This window comes from Phalacrocorax aristotelis, chromosome 2 (genome assembly GCF_949628215.1).
Source record: "Phalacrocorax aristotelis chromosome 2, bGulAri2.1, whole genome shotgun sequence".
NCBI classification, from domain to species: Eukaryota; Metazoa; Chordata; class Aves; order Suliformes; family Phalacrocoracidae; genus Phalacrocorax; species Phalacrocorax aristotelis.
Window position 1 is genome coordinate 159,480,329 of NC_134277.1, and position 26,496 is coordinate 159,506,824.

The following is a 26,496-nucleotide window of genomic DNA, read 5'->3' on the forward strand; positions in this document are numbered from 1 at the left end:
TTGTGTTTGTCGTCTGGATCATAAAGATGATGATGATAATAATATAATTATATATTATCTATAGTAACTATTAACAGCCACCTCGCAGGGGTATTAGAAAGAGTACATTAAAATAATCTTGTGTTCAGATAACTGCAACAATGGAAGATTATTTACTCTTACATAAAATATTCTGGCTGAGGAAATAGCCATTCGCTAATTAAGATAAGGCACAGTATAGCAACACATTCTCCCTTTTCTACTCTGTCACCTCTCTCCTACTTTATGTACATCCCCTAAAATGTGTAACAGAACAGAGAGTTAAAATGCAGAGATGAAAAAGTGCTGGTATTTCCTCCTGTTTCACATGGAGCAGTCCCTTAATAACTCACAGCAAGATAAACAAGAGGGAGGGAGAAGTCAGCCAGTAAAGACAGACCCAACTGCAATGATGCAAAGTAGTCAAAAAGTTATTAAACAGAGAGGATTTTTTCCCAGAACAAGTCAATTAAGGAAAGTTTGTCTCACAACTGGATGTTTCTGAAATGTACACACATTCAAGCATGGGTGGATGCAGGGGTAGGATTAAAAAGGCCATGCTAAACTGATGTGTACGACATAGGTGGAAAATCACATAAAACCACAAACTGTCAATTTTCATATAGATGAATGGATTTTGCAGAGAGCAAACTAATATCTCCTTCCACGTGGTAGCATTCTCCCCAGCTTGGCATAACACCATGTCTGCTTTAGTCTTCAGTTCCTATTTGAATCAGGAGCAGGATGCATAGCCAACTCCCGCATTAATGATCTGTGGTAAAAATATATACATAACCCAGCTGCCGTATTTTCACTCTCTTTTTGGGAACACTTAGGTCTTGGAGTAAACATTTATTCTAAACAATGCAGGAGGAATGTGACTGCTCAGCATTGCCTAGGATTAGTGGGGAGGGCTGGAGTATAGCTTTAGTTACAGTAAAAAAATATGTGATAGAAGTGTGTTTTGACAAGGATAATATTATTAACTGTACAAAGATTTGCCTCGTTAACCCTTCAAGAGGTTTCTGGGTGATGTTTGCATATTATATGAAGTAGCACTGCTTGCCACGCCAGCATAATTTCCAAGTCACACTGTGGTGCCAAAGGTACTGTCTTAAAGACAGTGGATAAAAATCAGTGCTCTGCTCACTGAGGAGGCCAGATCATCGGCTGCAGCAGGATGGCAAAGCATCATTATTGTCATTGAAAGGGTCTAAACTGAGAGGCTCTATCTTATAGTCATTAACATCACAATAATAATTGTCACAAAAGCTTTTGTGAACTGCTGTGCACTGGACAGATTAATCCAAGGTTAATGAGCTGCTGTCTGTTTTGAGTCATTTTAGTTGGGGCTGTCTTTACCTCCTGACTACTCACTCTTGTGTACGTTGGTGTGAGTTGTTAAAAGACTGCTCTGTGCCAACATTCACATAGTTGGCTGGATTTCGGTGCGACTTTTTATGATTCCTGTAACTGAAGGCGAGAACTCCTGACTGATTAAAAAAAAATAAATATTTGTGTATAAACCCATTCAGATCTTGGAAATTAGCCATAAATATGCACAGACAAAGTACCAAGCTCAGAAAAAGCAGAAATCAGTTTTAAGTTAACCAAAATTCAGCTAAAAGATTCAGAAAAATACAAAGCAATTCTTGGAACTGCATGCACATGCACTGGGACAGGCCGTTCCCACGAAATGTAATCTAGAAGATAAGCACAAAGTCCATATATCTAGAGAGACCTTCCTTTGTGTTCTGGGGTCTTTGGATGGACATATCACCTTTTTAAGGCAACTCATCCATTCATTCGGCTCAGGAGTAGGCATACTGAACAAATGCACAGATTTCTCTCCCCCAAAGGCACACTCAGGTGTCAAAACGCCAATTACTAGGTTTTTAGTAGAGTAATTCCCTGACAAAATTCTGTAAATCTCTGTTATTTAGGAGTTCCGACAAGATGATAAAAGTGCTTTCTTCCTGCGTTAAGATCTATGATTTTTGCAATTAATATGAGCTTTCACGTTCTTGAATTTGTTATCTGGTACTTCAGTTTTATTTTCTTCAGTTAGCACAGCTATATCAAAGTAGAACATTGCGTGTATTGGGAGTAATCCAAGAGGAAAAAGGACAGCAAACGCCAGGATACTTTTGCAAGTCACATGTATCTATAGGTCTTTTTTGGTACAAAGGTGGATAAACTTGGCAGATTAATCCCATTAGGCATTAAGCTTTTTCCATATGTCCTGATTTTCCTGAAAATAAAAAGAAAGAAAAATGTAATCTGTTTTTCACATACTTCCCCCATTTCTCTGGCAGGACTTTGTATGAGGAGACACAATGAGCCAAATGCATCCCTAGAACTGCAGAGGTCACACCAGGCTCATTAAATTTCAGTAAATATCCAGCTATCCTTTGATTTTCTCTTCTCCCTGCAATCATGTAGTATTTCCTTTTCTAAGATGTGTGGTTATGTATATTTAAAAAAAATACTTTTGTTTATCATTGACATGAACATTTCAGTCCAGGCAAAGCGCAGTGTTGGTAGGCTGCTCCTCTCCCATGACATTGATGAGACAGTGCTTTGATCCTGCTCTGCAAATCTGCTGGTATTAATATGAAGTGAATGTAGACATGAGCAAACAACTGCATTTAGTATTTCCAATACTTCTTGCGAAAACTAATTTTAAATATATTGATTGAAAATAAACACAGAACGGGGCCGCAAGATCATGCAGGCAGTGGAATTTTATATATAAATCATACCCTCTTCTCCAGGGACACGGTTGTTATGAAATCCTATCTTGACTCAGATCAGCGGGAGATTTATCACCAACTTTATGAGTCTGGGTTTCACCTCTGCTGCTCAATCCAATCAGCATATAAGAGACCTCTTCTTACCAAAGCCAAGAGACAGTGGATAGACGTTTTGTTTTGTTTTCCTAGTGATAGGCCTGTCCTTGCCAATCGGATCCTGAACAGGGTCTCAAATATGAGGCTAGGAACTCAAAACCATGATCCCACCTCTAACATAGACCCTTTCGCAGAATTGTTAGAATGAGCAGCTATGCTCATAAAAGTTTATATTTAAAGAATTAGTGGTTTTCTTATCTCACAAATCCATCTAAGATTGTCAATATCTGCTAAGTTTAGTGACTAACAGGAGTTTGAGTACACTCTTTCATCTAAACTTCTCAGACAATCATTGTAGCTCAAACAAAATGATCAGATCTCTCTATTTCACCTTCTGAAGAGGCTGGGTTGCAATGCTCTAGCTGTACTGAACGGCTTGTGCAGGCATTGAAGAAGGAAGGAGTTGCCCAATAGACCATTTATGACTAATGATGCTACTGTCCCCAGTGTGATGAGGCTGGGAACTTAAGCCTCTGATATCATCTGCTTAGGTTTTTGAAAGGTCTAGCTTACTGGGCTGTGTAGCCTGGCTTCATATCACATAGGGTAATGGGAATCCTGGCCAATATCTCTAGGCAAAGCTGAGGGAGACTGAAGATCATTTGAGGTTCAGGGTTTTTCAGGCTGGGCTTTGAGAATTATGGCTGTTAGACTACATTTGTTCCACACTTATCATTCATTAAAAAAAGCTAACCAAAAAAACCAGAATGCCAAAACAGTATCCTTTGTGAAAAAGCGCATGCTTGTGTCATAAAATGGACATAGGATGAGTATATAAAATTGGTTAAAAAGAAGTATGAAGAAAATTGGCTAAAACTGTTTGCATGAATAAAGATAGAATGAATTTTGGACTGAAAAATATCAACTAAATTCCTTCCACATGCCATTTAAGATGTGGTGTCAGGTTCTTCAGTAGGTTTAAATTTCCATTTTTGTGGTTCTCCTGCCTAGTTATCAGCAAAAAAAATTTAAAGCACAAAAAGTGAAGTAAACTCCTGGCTTCCCATTAGTTTCTTCTTCTAGACCATATATATTAGAAAAGTACTCTGATTATAGTTACCTGTGCTTTATCAGAACTAACATATCTATCATTATTGGTCAATACAGATTGATAAATAAATATCCCTTCGGTACGTTCACTAATGACAAGCTGATTCTTCTTCAAGCTACTTTTTCATCCTGGACAATGTGCTGGTAACTCTGGCTGAACTCTAGCTAGAGTTATGTTTACCTTGTTATTTTAAAATTTAAATGATTGGATAGTAGTAAGTTTGGTATTTTGGTATTGTATAGGATGTCATCTGAATTTTGAGTTAATTTACATTGACTTTTCTGTGTGTGGAGTTTTAAAAAAGAACCAAAAACTGCATTAAGGCAACTAAGAATAGAAGCTATGACTCAAAAGCTTTTGAGATTTGTGAAATTGTTATATTAGGAAAGTAAGGACTGTTTTTAAATGAAAGAAAAAAAAGGAGAAGTGTTAGGCTATAGTCAGTCATTAATCATCGACATGAGTTTCTGGTATGAAATATTTAGCCAAATCTAGAAGAAGGACAAAGTTCACCGTGAGATATATGTCCTAATTTACAATGGATCACAGTGTGAGGTCTCTGCAGCCCCAGCTTTAAGTTGTGCGTTCAGTCTTAGTGTAGAATAGCATGGTGGTCTGCCAGATCATATTCTTCTGTTCTGGCTGCCATGATTATAGGCAGTCATTAATGACAATTCCATTTGGCAAAGAAAATTTTTGAGGATTTCTGTGTTGGGTATTTTTGTTGTTGTTGTTTGCTTTTTTTTTTTTTTGTTTACTGTTCCAAAAGCTTGAGGTTAAGATATTCACTTCAACTGTTGGAAATCTGGATTTACATCTATGCTCTGTTTGATTTGGAACGTGAATTTGAATGAAATCAACCATAACCTGGGTATTTTTGTTCTAAAATCTGAACTTCTCATCTTTTACTCTTCCCTGTTGAAGCCGTTCTTTGTACGTAAAAGTAGCCACAGATCTATAGAGAGAGCAGTAGAGTAATTGATGATTAAAAAATCCCTTTCTGTCTTTCTTACTTGGAAACATTTAAATGGAAACTCACTCTCAGGCTAAGGAAAATCTTCTCAGAACCAATATCTTACCAATTAAATGAGTTGGCACTTCATAATGAAAACTCCCAGCAAGTCATATTTCAGGGTCTGCTGTTAAATTGTTGGCTATGAATGTCACAAAGTTTCTGATTTTACTACCTGTTTTTCTGCAAACTGGATAACTAAACTCCGGTAGTGCCTCCTTCTGAAGTGAAATAAAAATTCTCCAAAGGGAGCTCACTTCAGTTTGAACAAAGTGGTAGGGTCTGGTTCCTAGCTTCCCTGTGGCTCAATTTACCAGTCCGTCACATTGTCACATAAGAAGAGCTGTGAATCTGTTTCTAAAAATGTTGACATCTTAAAAAGGTATACACAGAAGATATGAAACAATGCCTTTGCATGAAGTACTACTCTTGTGAAGTCACCAAAGCCAAGATTTCATCCTTACACATAACTACTTTCACAGTTATTATTAAAATAACAATCTGTTCATTGAAAAGAGACTTCTGTAGGGGAAGTTAGTTGCTATTAGTTTGTCTTCACAGAATCACAGAATGGCAGGGGTTGGAAGGGACCTCTGGAGATCATCTCGTCCAACCCCCCTGCTTAAGCAGGCACACCCAGAGCAGGGGGCACAGGAATGCATCCAGGCAGGGTTTGAATGTCCCCAGGGAAGGGACTCCACAGCCTCCCTGGGCAGCCTGTGCCCCTGCTCTGGCACCTGCACAGGAAAGGAGTTTTTTCTCACGTTTAGCTGGAACTTCCTGTGTTCCAGCTTGTGCCCATTGACCCTTGGCCTGTCATTGGGCACTATTGAAAAGAGCCCAGTCCCATCATCCTGACACCCACCCTTCAGATATTTATAGCTATTGATGAAATCCCGCCTCAGTCTTCTCTAGGCTGAACAAACCCAGGTCTCTCAGCCTTTCCTCATAAGGGAGATGCTCCAGCGCCCTGATCACCTTTGTAGCTCTCCGCTGGACTTGCTCAAGCAGTTCCATGTCCTTCTTAAACTGTGGGGCCCAGAACCAGACACAGCACTCCAAATGTGGTCTCACTAGGGCAGAGTAGAGGGGGAGGATAACCTCCCTCGGCCTGCTGGCCACACTCCTTTTAATGCATCCCAGGATACCATTGGCCTTCTTGGCCACAAGGACACATTGTTGGCTCACGGTCAACTTGTCCACCAGCACTCCCAGGTCCTTCTCAACAGACCTGCTTTCCAGTAGTTCAACCCCCAGCCTGGACTGATGCCTGGGGTTGTTCCTCCCCAGGTGCTCTTTCATGAGGTTCCCCTCATCCCAGCTCTCCAGCCTGTCCAGGTCAAAAAACATGTAAAAAACATTTTAAAAATCCCTTTTGCCATTGTCTCTGCAGTTCTCCCCTTTTGTCAAACTGTCTTCTGAAGTCCACCAGTTGCTGGGCACTGCATTTCCCCATTTAGAGTTGATGTTGTTGAGTGACCTATGGGACTGTGGGGTTTCAGAAGTGCAGTCTGGAGCAGCTCAGCAAAGAAAAACCTCCCTGTAGACCTAGCATCAGTGTACAACAGCAAGGCTGTTTGTGCTTGTCTGTCACTCCTCTCTTTCTCTCACTCCACTTTTCTTCCAGTGCAAACAGTATCACTAGCTGGTGCTACCTTGAGTATTCTCAGAGCTCCTACAAGACCCCAGAATCCTTGTTTGGTTGTTTCTGGCCATTTTGCCGTCCCCTCTGGCAGTAATGGATGAATGTTCAGCATTTAAGGGAGGAGGCAGAAATGTTCCCCTAATATTTTCCATATAGCTGCCATCTAGATGTTTCACAACTGTCTTTCCTGCTGTTCTGTGCAAGTATATATGTGCCTCTCTCCCCTCTTAGCCTTATGTTTTCTTTCTCATCCTCTTACTACAGACACACGCTGGCCAAGGTGTGGTAGCATCAGCCAGAAATATTGAAAGCATCCCATGAAATTGTAGTGTTTTGTACCACTTTATGTCTTTGTATTAACTCCATTACAGTTGCACAAATAATTTCAATCCTAATAAATTATCTGTTTAGGAGTTTGCTGAATTTTAGTCTGGGTTGTGACCTTAACAGATTTCACCTGTGGAAACAGGGCTGAGAACACAGTCTCATTTGGGGGAAAACCCTCAGTCCCAGGTCACTTGTTTTAGATTTAGAGGAAAGGTCACCTCTGCTGTGCCTTCCCTAAATGGGTACGCTTGTCTTTTCATTGCATCTTAACTAATTTCATATCCTCTATTCTATTGAAAAGTGACTATTGAAAAGAAAATAAGTCCTTTAAGTATATAGTACCTTTGCTTCAATACTGACACTAAACATTGCTGTAATATAGTGGGCCAAGCAAATTATTTTTAAAGCAAAATTATTAAACTATGATCTTGCTTAATCCTTCTATAAACATTTGGGGAAGAAAAATATGCTTTAATCTTGTTTCAGTTCTACATTTTTTTGGTGAATAATCTGTGAATAATTCACTTTCCAGATGCAAAGTATTACTGAGGTATTATGATAAGACTAAGGAAAATACATCCAAAGATGTATTTCATTTAGAGTTGTGTGTTTTTCAAAATAGAGGCTTTGGTGCCACCACTCATAAATTGTAAAGGAGTCATGCTTTCAGTCCACCTGTCTATATTGTTTTGAACTACAAGCCTTGTTCCATTAAAGGCAGTGTCAGGGTCGTATCAATGCTGCTGCATTTCATGTCCAATAATAAAGCAGTTTCAGTTGTGCCACCTTTCGACAACCACCTCTGCAGCTACTGCAGATGAAATCTTGCTGAGTGGATCTGGGATTTGTTTGTCCTAGCCTCAGAGACATCTGTTCCTTCTCCCAGGTCCCCTGACGCTGTCTGCCTTCATGCAGCATTTAACCAAGTCAATAAGACCTTTGTCTAAACGTGGGATACAGAAAGTGCCATTGGGCTCCATACCAGAAATGCCTCCTTCTGAGCTGTGGTTCAAAGCTATGTGTTGAGCATAGTTTAGTTATAATTTTATTAGTAGAAATTGTCCTCTGTTCTTCTGCAAGACTTGAATGTATTGAGTTGTGTAACATTTGCTACAAGTGTTGTCTTGGCTGGCGAGTCTTTTTTCTGAATTGTTTATTATATGAAAGTAAACAACAATTATTCTTTTTCAAATCTGATCTAGGTGATTATCTCAAGCTGTTTTGACTTGACTGTCACATAAAACCTGGAGAGAACAGACTGTATGAACCAAAACCACCCATCCAGCAGAGAAATTAGATTAAAACTACGTCTAAGAGAAATCTTCATAAACATCTCCGATTACATCTTTCCCTATCCAAAGATTTGGGGCAGAATACTGGCTGCAATGAAGTCAATGGAAAAACTCCAATTGCCCTTAAGAAAGGCCAGGATTTTATTCCAAATCTGTGAAATAAACCATAATTAACCTTCCATCATGGCTGCCAGATTCCATGTCACCACTTGCTTCCACTTTTTGAATTTAATTTTAGTGAAAATCTGTACAAAACTTAAGAGGCTTTTAAGGAATAGCCAAGTGCCTTTCTCCCTCTATTACTTTCTCGTATATGCCCAGTTAGTTTAGAAAATATGCCCTGCTATCTCCCACAATTTCATCTTGTAACAAATGTTAAAGACCCTACATTAACTTAATGGCAAATTCTCCTTGTTATTGCTTGCTCTTCTTTTATGCTCTGATTTGAAGAAATCCCCACAGCTCACCGCACTCTAATTAATGGTCGTTAATTATTTAAAACTTTGCTTTATACTCTGAATTAAATTAGCTTCCTTTCTCCCCCAAATAAATACATGATGATTTTAATTTTCTTTACATAAATATTTTTTTAGGTCAGGTCAGGAGCTCTTGCTGGATGTTCAGTATGTATTTGGACTGCCATTCTACCTGAAATATGAAAAACAGTTTACTCTGGAAGAAAAGAGCCTTTCCTTGCAAATTATGCAGTATATCTCCAATTTTCTAAACTCTGGGTAAGTATGTGACATTTAAGAATTGCTATGATTGGGGAGGGTGCAAGGAGTAGAGGGAATGGAGTCCAGATCCTGCCCTCACTCAAGTAGACTCAATTTCCTCTAGCAATTTGTAATCCTACAGAGGGGGCTTTGGACAACACTATTGGAAAGTCATGGCCAAGTTGTCAGTTAGATACCAAAGATTTGTAGTCTGACACTTAGCTAGAAGTAATAGGAATTTTATTTCTGTGGAGCACCTGTGAATTCTACTTAAATATATATATATGGGGGCTACAAAGGTCTTGGTGTTGTTTCCAGAGCTTGGTTCTGGGACCCCAGATCTGAAGGGTCTTGGCTAAGAGCTCCCTTATTCCCAGAAGAAAAGGGAAAGCACATGAAGACAGTGCATCCTTTACCAACTACCCTGCGAATAATCTTCAGCATCATGTGCTGTGGCCGTGCTCAGGAATGAGGAGTAGCTCTGGAAACCTAGTGTGGGAACTGTGACTTTATGTGCTTTTTAGAGAACCTTGGGTTGCTTTGGGACTGAGGCCTGTTGAGGGTGTTCATGAGCCTGTGTCTATACAGGTTCTGTGTACTGTTCCCTAGGAAGTGAACCAGACAAGTTACTCTCCGGTGAGACACTGTGAACGATTCACCAGTCTGGACTGAATTTGAACCCTACTGGTCAGAGGGACGGGATACACATTTCCTAGACCTAGCCGATCTCCTGCATTTTACTGCTTATATCATTATTTTCTAATAATCCTTTCACTTCTTCCCTTAGAAATCCAAACTACCCTCACAGTTTCTCAAGAAGAATATCAGGGGTGCTGCCCCCCTGGCCTATGTATCTGCCAAATGATGATGGTGATAACTACAAGGAGTTCACTGTTTCCTTGCCAACTCTTAAAGGATTGAAAAAAGCAGACTGTTCCTTTTGGTCTGATTATATCGGAAGACTGAAAGCATCCACAGGTGAGCAGAATGTTTTCTTTTGTTAAATAAAACCTAAATTCTCTGCTTAATGTTTCCCTCTGTCTGTGGTCTTGTTAATATTATAGTTATATCAGCGTACAAAAGTACTTTTCACAAATGAAACATCTTGCACTGTCCAGCGTATATGGTTGAGACTCTCCTGATGCAACACTAAACAAATTTATTTTAGAGCAGACAGTATGCAATAAAGTGTCATTGTCCTGGAGTTAGAGATAGAGAAATCTTCCTGCAGTGATGACAGAAGATATGATGAAGCTATATCTTCTAATAGTTTGCTCTCTATTTGCAGTCATAATACAGACTTTAACTAAACTGGAAGTGGCCTCTTTTGTCTACTGGAAGCACCTAACACGAGAATGTTGAGATTCATATGGCTTAGGAGGAGCACAATAACTTCTATCCACTGTGAAGTTGCAACAGAAGCTTTAGATATATCTCAACATGGATCCTGCTTGCTTTGACTTCACACTAGATAGTTTCTTTGGGTTTTTTAAGAACTGTGCTGGCTATACCCCTTGTATTCCTCCTTTGTCTCCATAAATCTCCATGCAGCTGTGAGATTCCTTCAATTTTTTTCTTGCTTCTTAGAACAGTAAGACCAACTCTGCTGAGATTTTGATCTGCTGCTCTGCCCTGAGTGCACAATTTATTCTGGTAAATAAACTGCCCTTCATGTTTGTGTATGTTGTAAATAAATTTGGATAGCCTCAAGAAAAGCAAACAAAACCATCCCTTTTTGGCAGGCTGAGATGTTTTGAGTTATTCTTGGAGGCCTGCAAGCTTACAAGTGTTTTTTATGTCCTAAGGACTTATCTTCACAGTGAACACAGTCCAGGCCCTTTCTGCTTTGGAGGGCAGTTGCATTTCTGGGAACAAAATGTACTCTCCAAGACACTGAGGTACCTAGGCTATCTATGCCTGACAGACCACCTCCAATGGACTGGTTTAAGTGACTGTAGTTTCTCAGAACTGTCAGATTGGTGGTTTAGACACATACACAAAGCAACAATGCTTTTGTTCAAGAGATACCTTGAATCTTTACTCATGGTCTTTCTTCAAAGGTGGACTCAAGATTTTTCTGTAGGCCTTTTCTTCAGTTTCTTGGTATCCCTCTACCTCTTTCAAATTCAGAGGGGATATTTTGATCTCTCTGATGGCTTTCTGCTGGTTGAGATATTCCTAATTTGCAAAGCTTGATTCTGATGTTTAAGTAGTCCTGCATATAGCTTCTAGATCTTTCAGGGCTTTCTCTGGCAGCATTGTGGCTGTGTAACGCCAGACTGAGTAGAAGGCACAGCTCTGGCAGAATGTGGTGCTGACTGAGCACCACGGACAGAGGCTACTCCCAGCATTTACAGAAAATCCTGAAAAAAGGTGGGAAAATATCTACCAGGGCAGATTGGTTTGAGATTAAGAAGATTTAAAACCATCCAAACTGGCATAAGAACACAACATTTGCGTATGTGTCAGGCCAACAGTCTGCTGAGCAAAATATCCTGTCCTCGTCAGTGGCCAAAACCAAATACTTGAATGTTAAAAATTGAGTGAGGGAGAGAAAAACACACTGAAAGGGATCACAAAGATAAGTCAAATATTTGAAAACAAGTCACACACTGTGAAATTTATGGAGTATAGGCTGTCAAGGAGAAGGTTTAAAAAATACATGTCAACATGTTATTCTGCAAGCAGAAGTGAGTACACCCTGCCTGCTCTTCAAGCCAGTATTTGCTTGGCCTCAGCACCATGGTAATGCAGTTACACAGTTCACTGCTACTAAATTCCATCTCATAGCAATGTTGACTTGTTACCTTGCTTTGATAGTCATCTTTAATCTTATCTCACCCTGGAATACTGAAACTTCTCATATAACTTCTACTTAAATAGGAGTCACACTGAACCCCTTTTTGCTCAGACCTCAGCATGGGATGGTAGCTTACAGAGACTCCTGCTGTGGGTGTCTTGCTAACAATCTGAGCCCAAGTCCTTGTGAAAAAAGATTCATTATGTTCATCTGTTCAGCTAGAAGGACTGTATGAACTTCAGATGTTGATGGCTGAACACCCTCAATTTCCTTTCAAGAGGAGGTTGTGCTGAAATTCATGCCAAAGCAGTGTCAGTCCATCAGTACATGTCCATTACTTGCATTTCTCCCAAAAATCACATTCTGCAAGCGTAGACAGTGAGGCTGTAGATTGTATTCAGTCCAAAGAAAAGAAATCTTTTTGGTTGGTTTCTTTTTTAAGTCCCTAAGCATTGTGTTGCTGCTTGGTTTGTGTGCCTTCCTGCACCAGAGGTAGGTTGCTGCCCCTGCCTTCAGAGCTGAAGCACTGCACCTCTGTTGTTACCTGACTGCTCCAGACTCTTTTCCTGGAGTGCTGCTAAGCTGTAATATGGGACCCTGGCATGATGTTGGATGCTAGATTTGAGAAAGCAATGCTTCAAACAATTTTTGGGTGATGTACCTTGCACTCCATCCTGAGGGGGAACTATTTGTCAGTCAATTATCGTGAGTTCCGATCTACCACATAGTTAGTGGAAAAAAGAGCAGTTTACTGTCTTTCAGTAATTATAAACCTTCATGATAGTGTTTTTGGATTGTATGATCCACTGTTCATTCTGACTGCTGAGTCTCAGTTGTTGTGGGCTGCAATTTCTCATCTCATGCCAAGTAGATGGAGTTTACGAGTGTGTCAGCAAGATCTATAAACAAAAAGAAAAAAATCAGCATATTTCAGTAAAATGAAGAACTGGACAAACCAGTGATCATAAAATCTAACTGCAACTAGCTTTTCAAAATTTTTTTCTTCATCCTTTGTTTACTGCCATGTGAAATGTCTTGACTTAGAAATGTGAAAACAGGGATAACTAAAGGCTCAAGGCTCAATATCTTAGACCCTAGGTCTCAGTCCAACAGAAAACAGTTACTACTAAAGTAATAAATTTTAGTTTCTGGAATAAAGCCTCCCATATTTAGAATCTCTTGTGCAGCTGGAGTTACAAGTCTTTTAGGTTCTTCACTGCTGGATCTAGAAGCTGTTGTGTATATATCCAGCGTAACTGTTACCTGTAGCTTTCCTTCCATTTAGTAAAAATATGATCCAAGCTGAAGTGTATGTTCCATTTTGAGATCAGATGAGCTATAGATCTGTTAAAGTTTTGTTTGAAATCCATTTGTAAAGTTGGCATTTTGGGGGACAGTTTACCTGGGGAATTATGAAAGTGATGGTGCTTGAAAAGGTTTGGATTTAGTAAATGGAGTTCCTACGGTTGCACATCAAAGACATACTTTATATTCTGCATCATGCTGGTTTCCATGGGAAACATCAAAATGAGAAACAAGAAGAGTGGCCATTGTGGAAAAAAGCTCTGGATGGCTTTTTCCAGGATATGTGTTAGCAACTTGAAATTCAGTTAAAAACAGGAGGTCCAGAATGTTTATGCATATTCAGGCAGTATGTCTGAGTGCTAAAACTCCCTTTGCATAGTGCGGTGGACTGCGATGGATAACAGTGAGTCCCTTTATAAGGGGCCTCTCACTGCATCCTAAACAGGTAACCTTGGATCTGGTCTACATCTCTTACTCATCTAACTGATATCTAAACAGAACTAGCCCTCGTAAAATAAGTTCCTCTGTAAGCAGTGTTGCAAGTGGGGAGGAGGAGATACCTTTAGTGTCTCCAAAGTGAAATCTTGTCTGCCTAACTCATGTGCCTAAATTTAGACATTTAAACATACTTTATGTGTCCAAGTTAGCCAGACTGGACAACACCTGTGGAAAATTCAACAGCTAGCAAAGCTGAAGACTTCTCCATTAGCTCTGAGACACCATGTGTAACCACACACGAGTCCAAATAAAGCAACAGGGTTCATAGTCCAGACTTGAATCAAAACTGAACTAGCGATGTTGTGGTTAGCATTCACCTCTTACCCATTCTATTCACACCTTCTTTTTGGAAATCTCCACTAGAAAACAGGTTCCTTTAGTATGAGGGACATCTGTGCAATGATGAGAGCGCTCTGGGTAGGATACATTAAATAAACACCATCAGTACACTTTATGGCAAAGTTTGGTCTCGTTGAGGCAACTGCACTTCTGAAACAGGGTGGAAGACTGAAAGCACAGAATGTAAAGAATAAGGAAGAAAAGATCTATTAGAGGTGGGTGTTTGAGGCTTTATGTATTCCAGGCAGACAAAAAATTAATGCTCCTCACACTTCCTGCCTGGCAGGTAAATGTCAGGAGATAACACAAAAAAGAGAGGTCTTGCACAGATGGAGAGTAAACTATTTTGCATTGCAGTGGCAGTCATTTAAAGCATGCTGGAAACATGATCATTAATTACCATTAGGTGATCTGTCATTACCTTAAAGCATTTTGCAAATGGACTGCAAACTGAGAAAAATAGCTTCCTGAACACTTATAGCTGCATAAAAAGGCTCTTAAGTATCATTGACATTGGCATTCTAGCTTGCTGCACCAAAGATACGGCATTTATTTTAATCTTAATTATATTGTCTTTTCAGGAAGTGCAAGTAATGGAGAGCTACCTGCAGAAAACAGCCCTACTAAAGCTCCCAGTGAAGGACTTACCTCCCAGAAAAGCCAACCGCTAGGAGACAAGGTGCCTTACAGCAGATAGAAAGTCACAGCACTATTGGAGGGGTTTGTCACACTATTGTACACCCATACAACCATGTCACACCAGATGAATAAGTTGTTTCCTTTAGTTAACTTTCTGAATAAGTAAAGCAGACCTTTCAAGAAAGTAGTTTTTCAAGAAAATTGTTGAATATGGCACAAAATAAGCCCTACAGCTACTATTTTAGGTCAAAAGAAACTGTAATTAGAAAAATGAAGTATCAATAAAAACTGCAAAAAACCAAACAACAGTACTTGGACTTTGTTTCTTTCAAGCACCCAAACGCCCACACATTGTAGTACCAGCAGCCAGAAAAGGACGTACATTGAAACTCTGAGAAGTCCCTCAGCTGATGAGGCTTAAATTTGCGTATGAGATTCAACAAGGCCAAGTGCCGGGTCCTGCACTTGGGTCACAACAACCCCATGCAACACTACAGGCTTGGGGAGAAGTGGCTGGAGAGCTGCCTGGAGGAAAAGGGCGTGAGGGTGTTGGTTGACAGCCGGCTGAGCATGAGCCAGCAGTGTGCCCAGGAGGCCAAGAAGGCCAACAGCATCCTGGCTTGTATCAGGAATAGTGTGGCCAACAGGAGCAGGGCAGTGATTGTGCCCCTGTGCTCAGCACTGGTGAGGCCGCACCTCGAATACTGTGTTCAGTTTTGGGCCCCTCAGTACAAGGACACTGAGGTGCTGGAGCGTGTCCAGAGAAGGGCAACAGAGTTGGTGAAGGGTCTGGAGAACAAGTCTTATGAAGAGAGGTTGAGGGAACTGGAGTTGTTTAGCCTGGAGAAAAGGAGGCTGAGGGGAGACCTTATCGCTCCTTACAACTACATGAAAGGAGGTTGTAGCGAGGTGGGGATTGGTCTCTTCTCCCAGGTAACAAGTGATAGGATGAGAGGAAATGATTGGATATTAGGAAAAATTTCTTCACCAAAAGGGTTGTCAAACATTGGAACAGGCTGCCCAGGGAAGTGGTTGAGTCACTGTCCCTGGAGGTATTTAAAAGAAGGGTAGATGTGGTGCTTGAGGGTATGGTTTAGTGGTGGACTTGGCAGTGATAGGTTAGCGGTTGGAGTCAATGATCTTAAGGGTCTTTTCCAACATTAACGATTCTATGATTCTATGTTATATCTGTCTTGTTCTTTTTTGTTACTTACCCTATCACAATCCTATCCTATCACGGCTGATAGGAGTGGGAGCCTGGTCTGGCATTCTGGAGGATATTAAAAAGCTTCAAAATGGGAAAGGGTTGGATCCCTGAAGAATGATGTAAGGAGGGAACCAGGAGTGTGCACTGAGTGTGCTCACATGAAGTCAGGCACATGCACATGCTTTAGTCCTTTCATGATCATCCATGAAAATATGTATAAGACCATGTTGGCACAACACACAACAGAAATAATACAAAGCAGAAGTTAGTTAAAGCTTAGAATATGCTGTCCTTGGAACATATATCTTTTGTAAGGAGAAGTGAGATACAGAATAGTTTTGGAAATGTAAGGAAAAGTGCATCATAGGGTATTTCTAATGGCTCTGAGGGTAGTTTGGGTTAGGTTGTTAAATCGTTGTTGGGATCATTTGGCAATAGATAATTCTGGGTTGTCAGTATATCACACATATGTTGCCGATACTTGAGAACAAAAAGTAAAATCAAGGCTGCCCTGAAGTTAATAGCAAAATTTCCACTGATTTTGATAGGACCCAAATTTCTTGTGCAGTGTTGAAATGATTTAATACAACAACTCATAAGGTTTTGTTTGCTGCTTGGGACCTTTGCCAATGCATGAGCAGTTACTGCTGCCTGCCATGTGTCCAGGTTTCCAAAGATTTTGTGTAGCTGGAAGAAAAACTGTGTAACACCATAATTCTTGTACTTACATCCTGTTCAATAAACAATAAAAAGAACAGAAAAAATCAAGAAGCTTGTTAACTGGTTAAATATAAAAAAAGTAAAGATGGAAGAATCATACTGTTTTCCATCTTTATCTTTACCTATGCTAGCTAACTGGTAAAGATAAAAAGAAAAGATGTAAGAACTTTTTAAAAAGCCCAGATCTTAATCATGTAGCTTTCTTTGCAGCAGTTGTGATTCCTTGGCCAAGACTGGGTTTACTTTTTCATCTTTAGAGACTGCTCCTGGAAATCAATGTCTAAGAGATTCTGTTTAAAACTTAATGCAGCCTGCCAAAACCTCTTATTTTAATAACAGCTATGATTTTACATGTGTCCACATATGTAGACAGTCATGCACGTATCTCTAGCCCTGGGAAGAACTAAAGCTCAGCTACAGTATTTCATATTCATTTAACAGTGAGTTGGTTTAAAGAAATGTGCATTTCTATAGCTCTGTCAACTGATTTCCAGGTGAATTTCCAATTCCAATTTCCAGGGACCTCCTGATCCTCCTTAGTTTGACCTTAATAGCCCTGTGAATGCTTATTATTTTATATATATATATATATATATGCAAGTGTGTATATATATAAAATTTTCAGCAAATGTGAAAATTTTTTTAACCATTAAACAAAGGCATTATGACTCACCTAAAAGTATTTCAGGTCACTTTGCTCTCTATACTGGTCCTCCTCTCTTTCATTCCCAACACTGAGGCATCTTCTCCCAGCTAATGTTCTTTGGTTTTGCGCTCTACTCTTCCAAAAAATCAAATTCTCCAGAACACCATCCAAATCCCTGTGAAATACTGACGTTAACCGGGTTATTGTTTGTGGAAAACACGCTTCATATAGCCATATGCCAGGCTGCACTCTTACACTGAGTCAAATAATCACTTTTGGGAAAAATGAGCCATGAGACTAACAGTTTTGATGAATGAACCCAATATCCCACAGGTCCCATTAAAGAGATGTCGAAAGGCTATTGTACAAACACTGGAATGCTAAATATAATACGTAAATCATTTAAATCCTAGTAAACTAGAAACATATGCTTTTAATTATTATTTTATATACTTGAATATTTACAAATAGAAATGCAACTGAAGAATATTTTTTCCCTGCTGTGTATACCAACTTTGGTAGTGTCATTCCAAACAGGCCAGCTTCCCAAAACCTAATTGATTTCAGTTGGCTTCTAAAGAATCAAATCGTAAGAAAAAACAAACACCTCCAATAAATTCAATAACTCCAGCAGGAAATGCTCAGCCCATCAGGGGTCCTTTCATAATACTGTGAACGTACTGTCTTTTGCATCACAATATCATAAAGTATAACATATAACATGCAAAATGAAATATCTTTGAGAACTAATTATTGTACACAACAACCTGTTGCCCATGGAGCTGGTAAACAGAGGACAGATTTAAAAGGCTTCAGAACTGACTCATGTTAGTGAAAGCCAAATATATAATCTTACCCCCACCCCCACCCCCACCCCCCCCATTCAGCACCAGCCTAAGCCCAGATATGCCTCTGGAATTTGAGAAAAGGTTTTAATTTTGAGCTGGGAACTCAGCAGCTTAGCCTTGTAGACTCCTAATTACAGTCTTGGCCATCTGGTAGGCAGGTAGGTATGACCGGGCTTTTAGGTCGCTCCTCCTGAGGTATTCAGCTCAACTGTCAGTTTGGTAAAAAAGCCTTTTTAAGTATGGAATTTTGTAAAACATCTTTATTTCATTAGTGGCTGACTGTCCCAAACCCACCCTCTTGCACTGGATGCAGCTTTTTAGACTGTTCTGTGTCTTTCCAGGTTTCCTAGAAGCCCTCATGCTCTTTTCTATAGCCCACTATTTGTTTCCTCCTTTAAAAAAGCAATACTCTTTCCTGGTTCTCTGCACCTTCTTCTTCCTTCATGCTAGTCCTGTTCATTCTCCATACCCCTTTTAACTTGCTTCTGCCAAGGTGCATTTTGATGCAGACAAATGCAGTCTCTTGACCCCACGTGTTCATCTAGTCCCATATTTCACCCATCTTCCCTCCTGGGTCCTTAAGCTCAAACATCTTTGAAATCTGAAGTGACTTGCAGCAGTGCAAGTGATCCAGTCTTTGGTTGTAAATCTGTTCACCTTCCTGCCTTTAGCACCCTTCTCATGGGGAACCACAAGGATAGAAATAGCCCGGTCAAATCCAGTAGGGAGACTTAATTAGAAAAGCCTACGTGTGGGCTGACTGACAGAGAGGTCAGGAGACTTTAGCCTTAGTGATACTGAGAGGCCAAGTCTGCTCCCACGTATAATTCTTAGTAAGAAAAATACATTCTCAGACTATTTAGGTCATTGTGCTTTAAGCTGAAATACCAAAGACTTCAGTGATCTGGTAGGGAAGCAATGCACAGAAGCATGCTGAGTAGAGCCATGCTTTCCTCCCTCGTGCTGAAAATAGCTGTAATTTATTAGAAGTGAAGCATCTTTTGAAACTTCCTTATGAACACAGACAGAGGCAAACCAAGTTAATGAAAATTAAGTAATTTATTCTGAACTTTGTGAAAGACAAGCCATCACAACCTTTCTGTATATGGAGCTGAGGCTTGAATATTTAACCTACAGCATTCGTGTGATTCTTTTGCACAGGCGATATTAGGCAACAGAAAAAAATGTAGAGCATTAGAAAGATTTTACCATCCAGACCTGGAAAGAAAACAACTGACTAAATGGCAGTGCTGGAACGTTAATTGTTTTCATAAGTACTTTACACATACAGCTGGAACATCACGGTTGTTTTCCTGCTATTGCAGGCATCCACATCATATAATTCTCTTGGTTATATTTAAGGACTCAGTCTTTCACCATAGTAGCATCACAGCCAATGCTCTATATTACATGAAAAGCTCATATTCTCTCTAACTTGCTCCAGCTACAGTATATAGCAGAGGCTTATATAATAGTAATTATAGATTTATGGACCATTGCTCCTCCCTATATGAAGCTAAAAAAATAAACACAATCACAAAGCGAAAGATCCTCCACATGGTTCTCATTTGGTCTTTGAAACATAGGCACTGGCCTAGCAGGGATTTTATATAAGTTTCAGGTGGTGAGAGAATTTGGTTAATAGGAAGTGTGATAGTCAGTGCTTTCAACTTTTTCTATTTCCATGACGTTGATCTGGCCCAAAGCTGAGAGGTCACTAGTTCCTGCCCCTGCAGATGTGGATCCTCTAGTATGGCTTTTGGTCATGATGATGTGGGCTTCCTCTCCTAGTTTTTCAGTTGCCCAAGAAAGACCCTTTGATTCTGGCCGTGGCTAAAACTCAGCAAATTTCAGCTGAGACCTGATGTGCTATCAGGGAGAATTAAGACAGTTTTGCATCAGGATTCCTGCCAAGTTTACTCACTCTTTGTATGATTGGGTGTGGAAAATGCCACATTTCACAGCACAGATTTTGAGTCATTACAAAAGCTGTTATTTTGTTGTTTTAAGGAGCCCTCCTTTTCCATACTGTTGTTATTCCTCATGTATTCTGCTATCATGGTATGAGAGGCAATGCCTCAGTAGTTTATCTTGGCTCCTTCCTATGCAATCACTCTATAACGAGGCTAGTGAGCAAAAGTCAATGAAACTGATAGTATCTTGTAGGCCACTGTATCAAAGTCAGACAGGAATGGATATTTTTAAAGATTACAGATGGTTTTCAAAGCTGACTAAGGAATTCTGTAAGTCAGATTCCACTAACCTGTAGGGAATTCAGATGCCCGGTTCCCATTATGGCTTTGGAAGCCCCACCCAACATCTGTGCAATGGTCAGTGTTCATTTAGGAGTCTTGGCCCTTTTGTAACAGGCGGATGTCCGCGTTGAAAAGTACCATTGCAATTGGCAGCGGTTCATTGGCTTGTGAAGGGAGAATTTAGCCTGTGTATCTTCCCTGGTGAAGACCGAGATTTTTAGCAAGGCAGATCAAAAACATTCACCTATTCTTTTTGTCTCCTGTTAATAGCTGGCCAGGTTTCAGGGGCAGCTAGCACTTTTCATGACCATTATTTGTTATTAATGCAAAGGCGCTCTCTCACGCAACATAGCCCTCTTTTGTAACACTATAAAAGAAGTCAGTGGAGGCACAAGCAGTTCACAGCAGCATTTTATATGTGCCACTGAAGGTAGTGATCTGGTCTGCATGTGTCAGGCAGTTCAAGTGAAATGAGAGCCCAAGCTGAAGAGCAAAGAGGCTTACTGCTTCTTCTCAGTTCAGCTCGACAGATTGACACGTCATGTGCAGAGAGTGCATAGAGTAGAATTGCCTTTCCACAACAATGCAGATGGAGTCCTCCTGGGCTGAAAGGCTAAAAATCAAACCTGGTCAAAAATTCAGGCCAAAATAAAAAAAATGGAAAAAAAATAGTTTTGTAAAGAACTCTAAGATTGTTGTCACCATCCAGGAGTCAGAGGAACTGATTTTTTTGTGTGTGTGGGAGGGCAGTGGGAAGAGAAAAAAAATAAAACCAATAAAACACCAACATCAGGAAGGCTGTGGTTTAGATTTTAAGCCTCTTATAAAAAGAACAACATTATGCAATCATAATTGCTCAAATATGTCAAATTTAAACAAAAGAAGGATGACTTTTCAGTGAAAAGTCTTTTGTTTAAAAACTTTGGCTGGGTACCTTAAGGACAGGATATCTAGGTAAGGCAGGGATTTATTCTGGCTCTGAAGAGCTTGCTCGGTACTTGTATCAGAAGACACAGCTAACACAAGTTTGAATTAATGGCTGATCTTTGGAGTGACAAGTCAAATGTGAATGGCTGGATGCAGCTGCCTTACTCCGTACCTACAAAGACTGGCACAGCTCGAGCATGAAAGACTGGTAGGCCCTGCCTCAAGCAGGGTTTTAGCTTGCATTAGCACAGCCCTTTATTATCATGACTATGATGAAAATCTTTCCCAAGGGCAAACACTGAGCTTAAGAAACCTGACATGAAGAAGAATGGCTTTTTCTATTATAAGAGCAGTTCAGCGATGTAGTAGACCAAGATACAATTCTGCAGCATCATGATGTAATGAAGCCTGCCTGCAGGTATTACTGTATTTGGCAGTGCATAGCAGAGGTGCAGGGGACCAGAAGCAGCTAGGTGGAGATGAGAGTTGCTGTTAGACTAGGAAGGCTGGCAACTCACTGCTCAGAGGGATGTGACCTTAGATCTGCAGTTTGTGACAGGGATTAGCAGTACCTAGGATTTGATTAGATCATGTCGGTTGCTGGTAGCTGGGAGATTTAACACTGAAGTAAAGGCCATGTCCAGGTGAAAGACAGAGCAAATAACTAATCAACTGAATGGTGGTTTATCAAAGGAATAGGCCAAAGCAACATGATTAGATTCAGCATCTCAACCCAGCCTAAAGTGCAGAAAAACTCCAAATGGGTGGTTTTCGTTTAAAATCCTAACTAGTAGCAGGGGTAAAATGTATGGCAGTTACACAAGTCAGATCCTACCACATGGGGTGTAGTTTGGATGAGCCTCGAGTGGTGATCGACAGCACTTTGTTCAGAAGTAACAGGGGTGTTTCTAGGAATGCTTACAGTAGGGGAAGGATAGACGTCACCCTATCCATCCTTTGCCAGGGAGGGACTTTGTGGGGGATGAAGCATCCAGAAAGGAGGCAGTCACTTCCCAAAATGTGCTGAAGAGAGACCTATGCCATCTCCCCATATGGTCCAAGTTCAAAGTTATTTAGGCACCTAATTCAGCACTTCAGGAGCTAAGAATATTATAACACCTGTTGTCCTAGAATTAATTCTTGTAGGTAAATACTCTATAGACAAATGATTTGTTAAGTGCCCACATAAAATAGAGGCATGAAATAAGACTTTCAAGGCTGGCCAGAGTTGTGGCAGCTGGCTGGGTTTCTCTAACTGTAATACTCTGTTTTTTCATAGTTTTTGTTAGAGCGTCCTGGGCTGTCAGGACTTGCACTGTGAGATAAAGGCTGAACCCCTTGGACATGACGACACAAGGGCTGCATGCCCCTCTGTGGGAATCCTTGGGGATGAGCACTCTCAGGAGACAGGCTCCCATGGAGCCAAAGGATCCGCCTGACAAATTGCTTCCGACCCAGCCGACAGTCATACAGTCACGAGCCTGACCACTTTCAAAGGCAGCAGAGGGCTGACAGGCAAAGAGACAAGTCAGCTCTGACAGATGTGTTTGCTTCAGATCACTTGCAAGGCAGTTTGCACTCCCTTCATGCCTGGTAATAAATGTCTGAATGAGGGCTGAAGCTCTTAAATTTGGCAGTGATCTTTCTATCAAAAGCCACGGGCCTGCCTTTCAGCTGAAGTCAGAAATGCCAGTGGAGCCAGAGGCTTCAAGCTGCCCTGATTTATGCCATTTGCACTTAGAGTGGTAACTGTTTATGAGAGAACAAATTATTCCTTTGCCAAGATGCCACAAATCCTCCAAAAGGAGCACTTTCTCTGAGAAGCCATTTTTCACAAAAAAACCCCACAACCCTCTGCCTTGGAATTCAGTTCCAGGTTTACATCCTTTATTCTCCCTTTTGGAATATTTTAGCATGCTATAAATAGACCTCTTGACCTATGTTTAGCTCTCAGTAAGGCCATTGTGTCACAGACTGGAGCTTAGTGAAGCCTCATGGAAGACCAGAAAGCTGAACCTTGGGGGTAAGTCCCAGAGATCAGGTGCTTGGGATCTGCCCAGACAAATCTAACCTGCTACTTTAATCCACAACTTTTTCTTTTGGTTGAAATTTGTGGTCCTTGTTATTATTCTCATTGCTACCCTTTGCCTGCAGTTACCCATGGCTGACCAGGCTGGATCTGGTGAAGGATCCCAGGTTCCCCTTTGCAAGACCTTATTGGTGACCAAAGGCTGATGTCAGTGGTTCACCTCCTTTGGTTACTCCTCTGCTTCTGTCACCCTCACTACCTGCTAGGATTTCATGGTCATCCTTGGCTGATGGTCATCACTTCAAATTCAGTTAAAATTGTTCTTACAGAACACGACATCATGTGTAAGTATGCCATATATGGTGTGTCCCACCAGAGGTCGTGCAACATGATGCTCAAGAGCAATTACTATTTTCAGTGCCCAACAACAGACCTTGAGGGAGGGTGAGTGCTCTGTATCTCCAGAACATATGTGTCTATAAGGATGTCTCTCTATTTTTCACACACACAAAAAAATCTTTTTTATTATAGCTTACAATATGAGACATTTACTTCTTTTCCTGCCAGCAAAGAGGGGAGTGTTTATTATTCCAACCTTACAGCTAGGTAAGTACAATAAAGACTTGGTATAACCAGCCTGTGTTACAGATGATAAGAACTTCTTCCAGCTTTTTAGTAGGGTCTTGAGTTTCCGCTTGCCAGCAGTGTCGTGCTTACAGCTCTGCAGTGTATCAGTTTAAATGCAAGCCTGACTGGGAGAGCTGTAAGCCCCCAGACATGTCTACCCAGGCTTCTTTCATCATTTGCCTGACTCCTTTTTTTCTGTTATTTTGGAGGGCCACAGGAGGGGGGTGGAGTGGAAAGCAAGGTTGATTTTAAGGCATAACACTGCAAGAAATTACTCTTGGGAAAAGATAAATTAAAGGATAGCACAATCCCACCCTGCTCTTGATGCTGCCATAGGTCAGATCTATGCTAAAAAAGGTTTGTGAGAACACTTGAAATGGGGTAGTTGGTCCAGCCAGACCCTTCTACACAAATCAGCTTGTACTATTGAAGAAGCATTCCTATTGCTCATGAGACTCCAAAAAAGGCCTTTTTAATCTATAACAGTGGTGTTTTGACCAGTACAGAAATGTTTCAAGAAACCCACATTCCCCAACCGATATTGCTTTTGTCACAGCCCCTGAGTCAACAGGAAATGCTGTCCTGGAAGAGTCCTGCTCTATATCCGCAGCCGTTCTTGGCCTGCTGAGGCTTAGCTTTCCTGCCCCCACTTCCTCCTTCCCTCTGCAGCTGCTTTTTCTGTTCTCTTTAACCCCAAATTATTTATCTCCACTTTATCCCATTTCTTTGCACTGTCCATATTCATTTCACACAACTCTTCTCCCCCATCTTCAAGCTGAGCCTCTGATGCAAAGGCAACAGCTGGGGTGCGCTGCAAAGCCCCAGCAAGGCACACCTCTTCTCTCCAGGTGACTGGCACCTAGCAAGGAATCCAGTCCCCGCTCATTTTGGCTTCTGTGCTGTGATGCTGTCCTTAGCTGCAGCAAAGATGAAGAGATTTTTTTATCCACTGTGCTTTGCAATTGCACTGTTGCATCTCTTTGTGCTGCTGTTGCGGGGAACTTGGAGATATTCCATTTTCATGAAATTTACTTCACAGTTTATGATGACTTTCAATAGAAAAATAAAATATTTAGAGGAAAAAATCCTCAAAATTAATATAGTGTTTGCATTGTTAAAAGGTACCTGGGGAGTCAGTTTAGTGCTAATTAAAAGAATGGAGCTCTGAAGGAGGGGGCTGATTCACAGCCCCAGAGAGCAACATTTAAGGGTAGTAGATAAAATCTACTAATGGTAATAGTATAGGGGGAAAAATAAACAAATTAAAACTGCACTGCAATGGTGCCTGAGACACAACATGGTTAATTCCCACTCAGTGTTTTCATCCATCCACCACAATAAGTAGGTCTGTGGACAAAAGTGTGCTGAGATAAAAGATCCTGCGTCACAGCTGTCATCAAAAGAAACACCTTTTTTTTGCTTAATACATCAGAGACATTGTTTGAGAACAATTTATCCAAATGACATCCTCTACTGCAGCCAGATCAGGAAGGCTTCTTGCAGCTGGCCAAGAAAGTGTCTGGTCCTGGAAGCAGCCTGAAGTTCTGAGTACTTTGAAAGAAAATAGAGGCTCAGACAGAGCTGAGATCTCCTCACACTAAAACCCTCAGCAAAGATCTCTCTGACTTTAAGTCAAAGTCTTTCATGATGAGAGGATTGGACAGGGAAGGGCAAAATAAATGTGCTGGCATTGCAAGGTCACTGAGCCCCAGCCTTAAAAAGGGGGGATAATGCAGTGCTGAGCCTGGCCCAAGGCTAGTTTAGAAATACCTGGGGCATAACTCCAATCCCCCATCACCCTGTGGGCTGCAGGACAGACAGAAACAGGATGAGAGGTAAAAACATCAACTATCAAATCATGATATTTGATAACTAACTTGGGTGTTTGTTTCTTGCAACAGGAAGACCAGAGATCCACAGGGGCTATGAGAGGGGGACAGAGGTCTGCGTGCAGGGAATGAGAGGGGGACTCATTCACAGCATCAGCCAGCAGCACTGGGGAGGAGGAGCAGGGCTAGAGTTAAGCAGGTGTTCAGCTGAATACAGCTGTGCCTGGAGGGATTGAGGCTCCCGCTGTCAACGCATCTCCCTCCAGAGTGTGTGCATCATGCAGACAAGCCAGAGGCTCAATGCAGGTGAAATATTGCTACAATTACACAGGGAGATATAAGGATTTGGTGGGGGGAGGCAGAGTTCATAGTGGTGATGCTCACACCATTGCAACCAACGGGAATAAGCCAGGCCAACCAGAGTGGTGACAAATGTTTCTTAGCTGCCTCCCAAGATGAGTACCAGAAGATCAACCATGTATACCAGTGCATGCAGCCTGGGGAACAAACAGGAGGAACTGGAGCTCCATGCCAATCCAGACATTTATGATATCATAGGAATAAGTGAAACATGGTGGGACAACTGGAAGATCACAATGGATGGCTATAAGCTGTTTCATAAAGGCAGGCACAGAAGAAGAGAAGGAGTCACAGTCTATGTTAATGAATATGTTGAATGTATGGAAGTCAACTACGGTGATTGTGGAAGTCTTACCAAATGCCTCTGGGTCAGGATCGGAGGAGTAGTCACCAAGGGGGATCTTACAGTAGGCATCTGCCACTGACCTTCAAACCAAGGTGATAAGGCCAACAAAGCAATATTTGTATAACTTAAGCAAGGTTCAGGACAACAGAAC

At 40.9% G+C, this 26,496-nt stretch overlaps 1 protein-coding gene across 1 annotated transcript in view; it reads left to right on the forward strand.

Annotated features, from left to right (window-relative positions):
- The window catches only part of TG (thyroglobulin), a 159,017-nt gene extending 144,174 nt beyond the window's left edge, over nt 1-14,843 (forward strand). Inside the window, exons 46-48 of the mRNA XM_075085813.1 lie at nt 8,848-8,988; nt 9,758-9,948; nt 14,494-14,843. Of these exons, the coding sequence (XP_074941914.1) occupies nt 8,848-8,988; nt 9,758-9,948; nt 14,494-14,609 (448 nt within the window). The 3' untranslated portion in view covers nt 14,610-14,843. The remainder of the gene's footprint in view (nt 1-8,847; nt 8,989-9,757; nt 9,949-14,493) is intronic.
- Nucleotides 14,844-26,496: the final 11,653 nt, after the last annotated feature.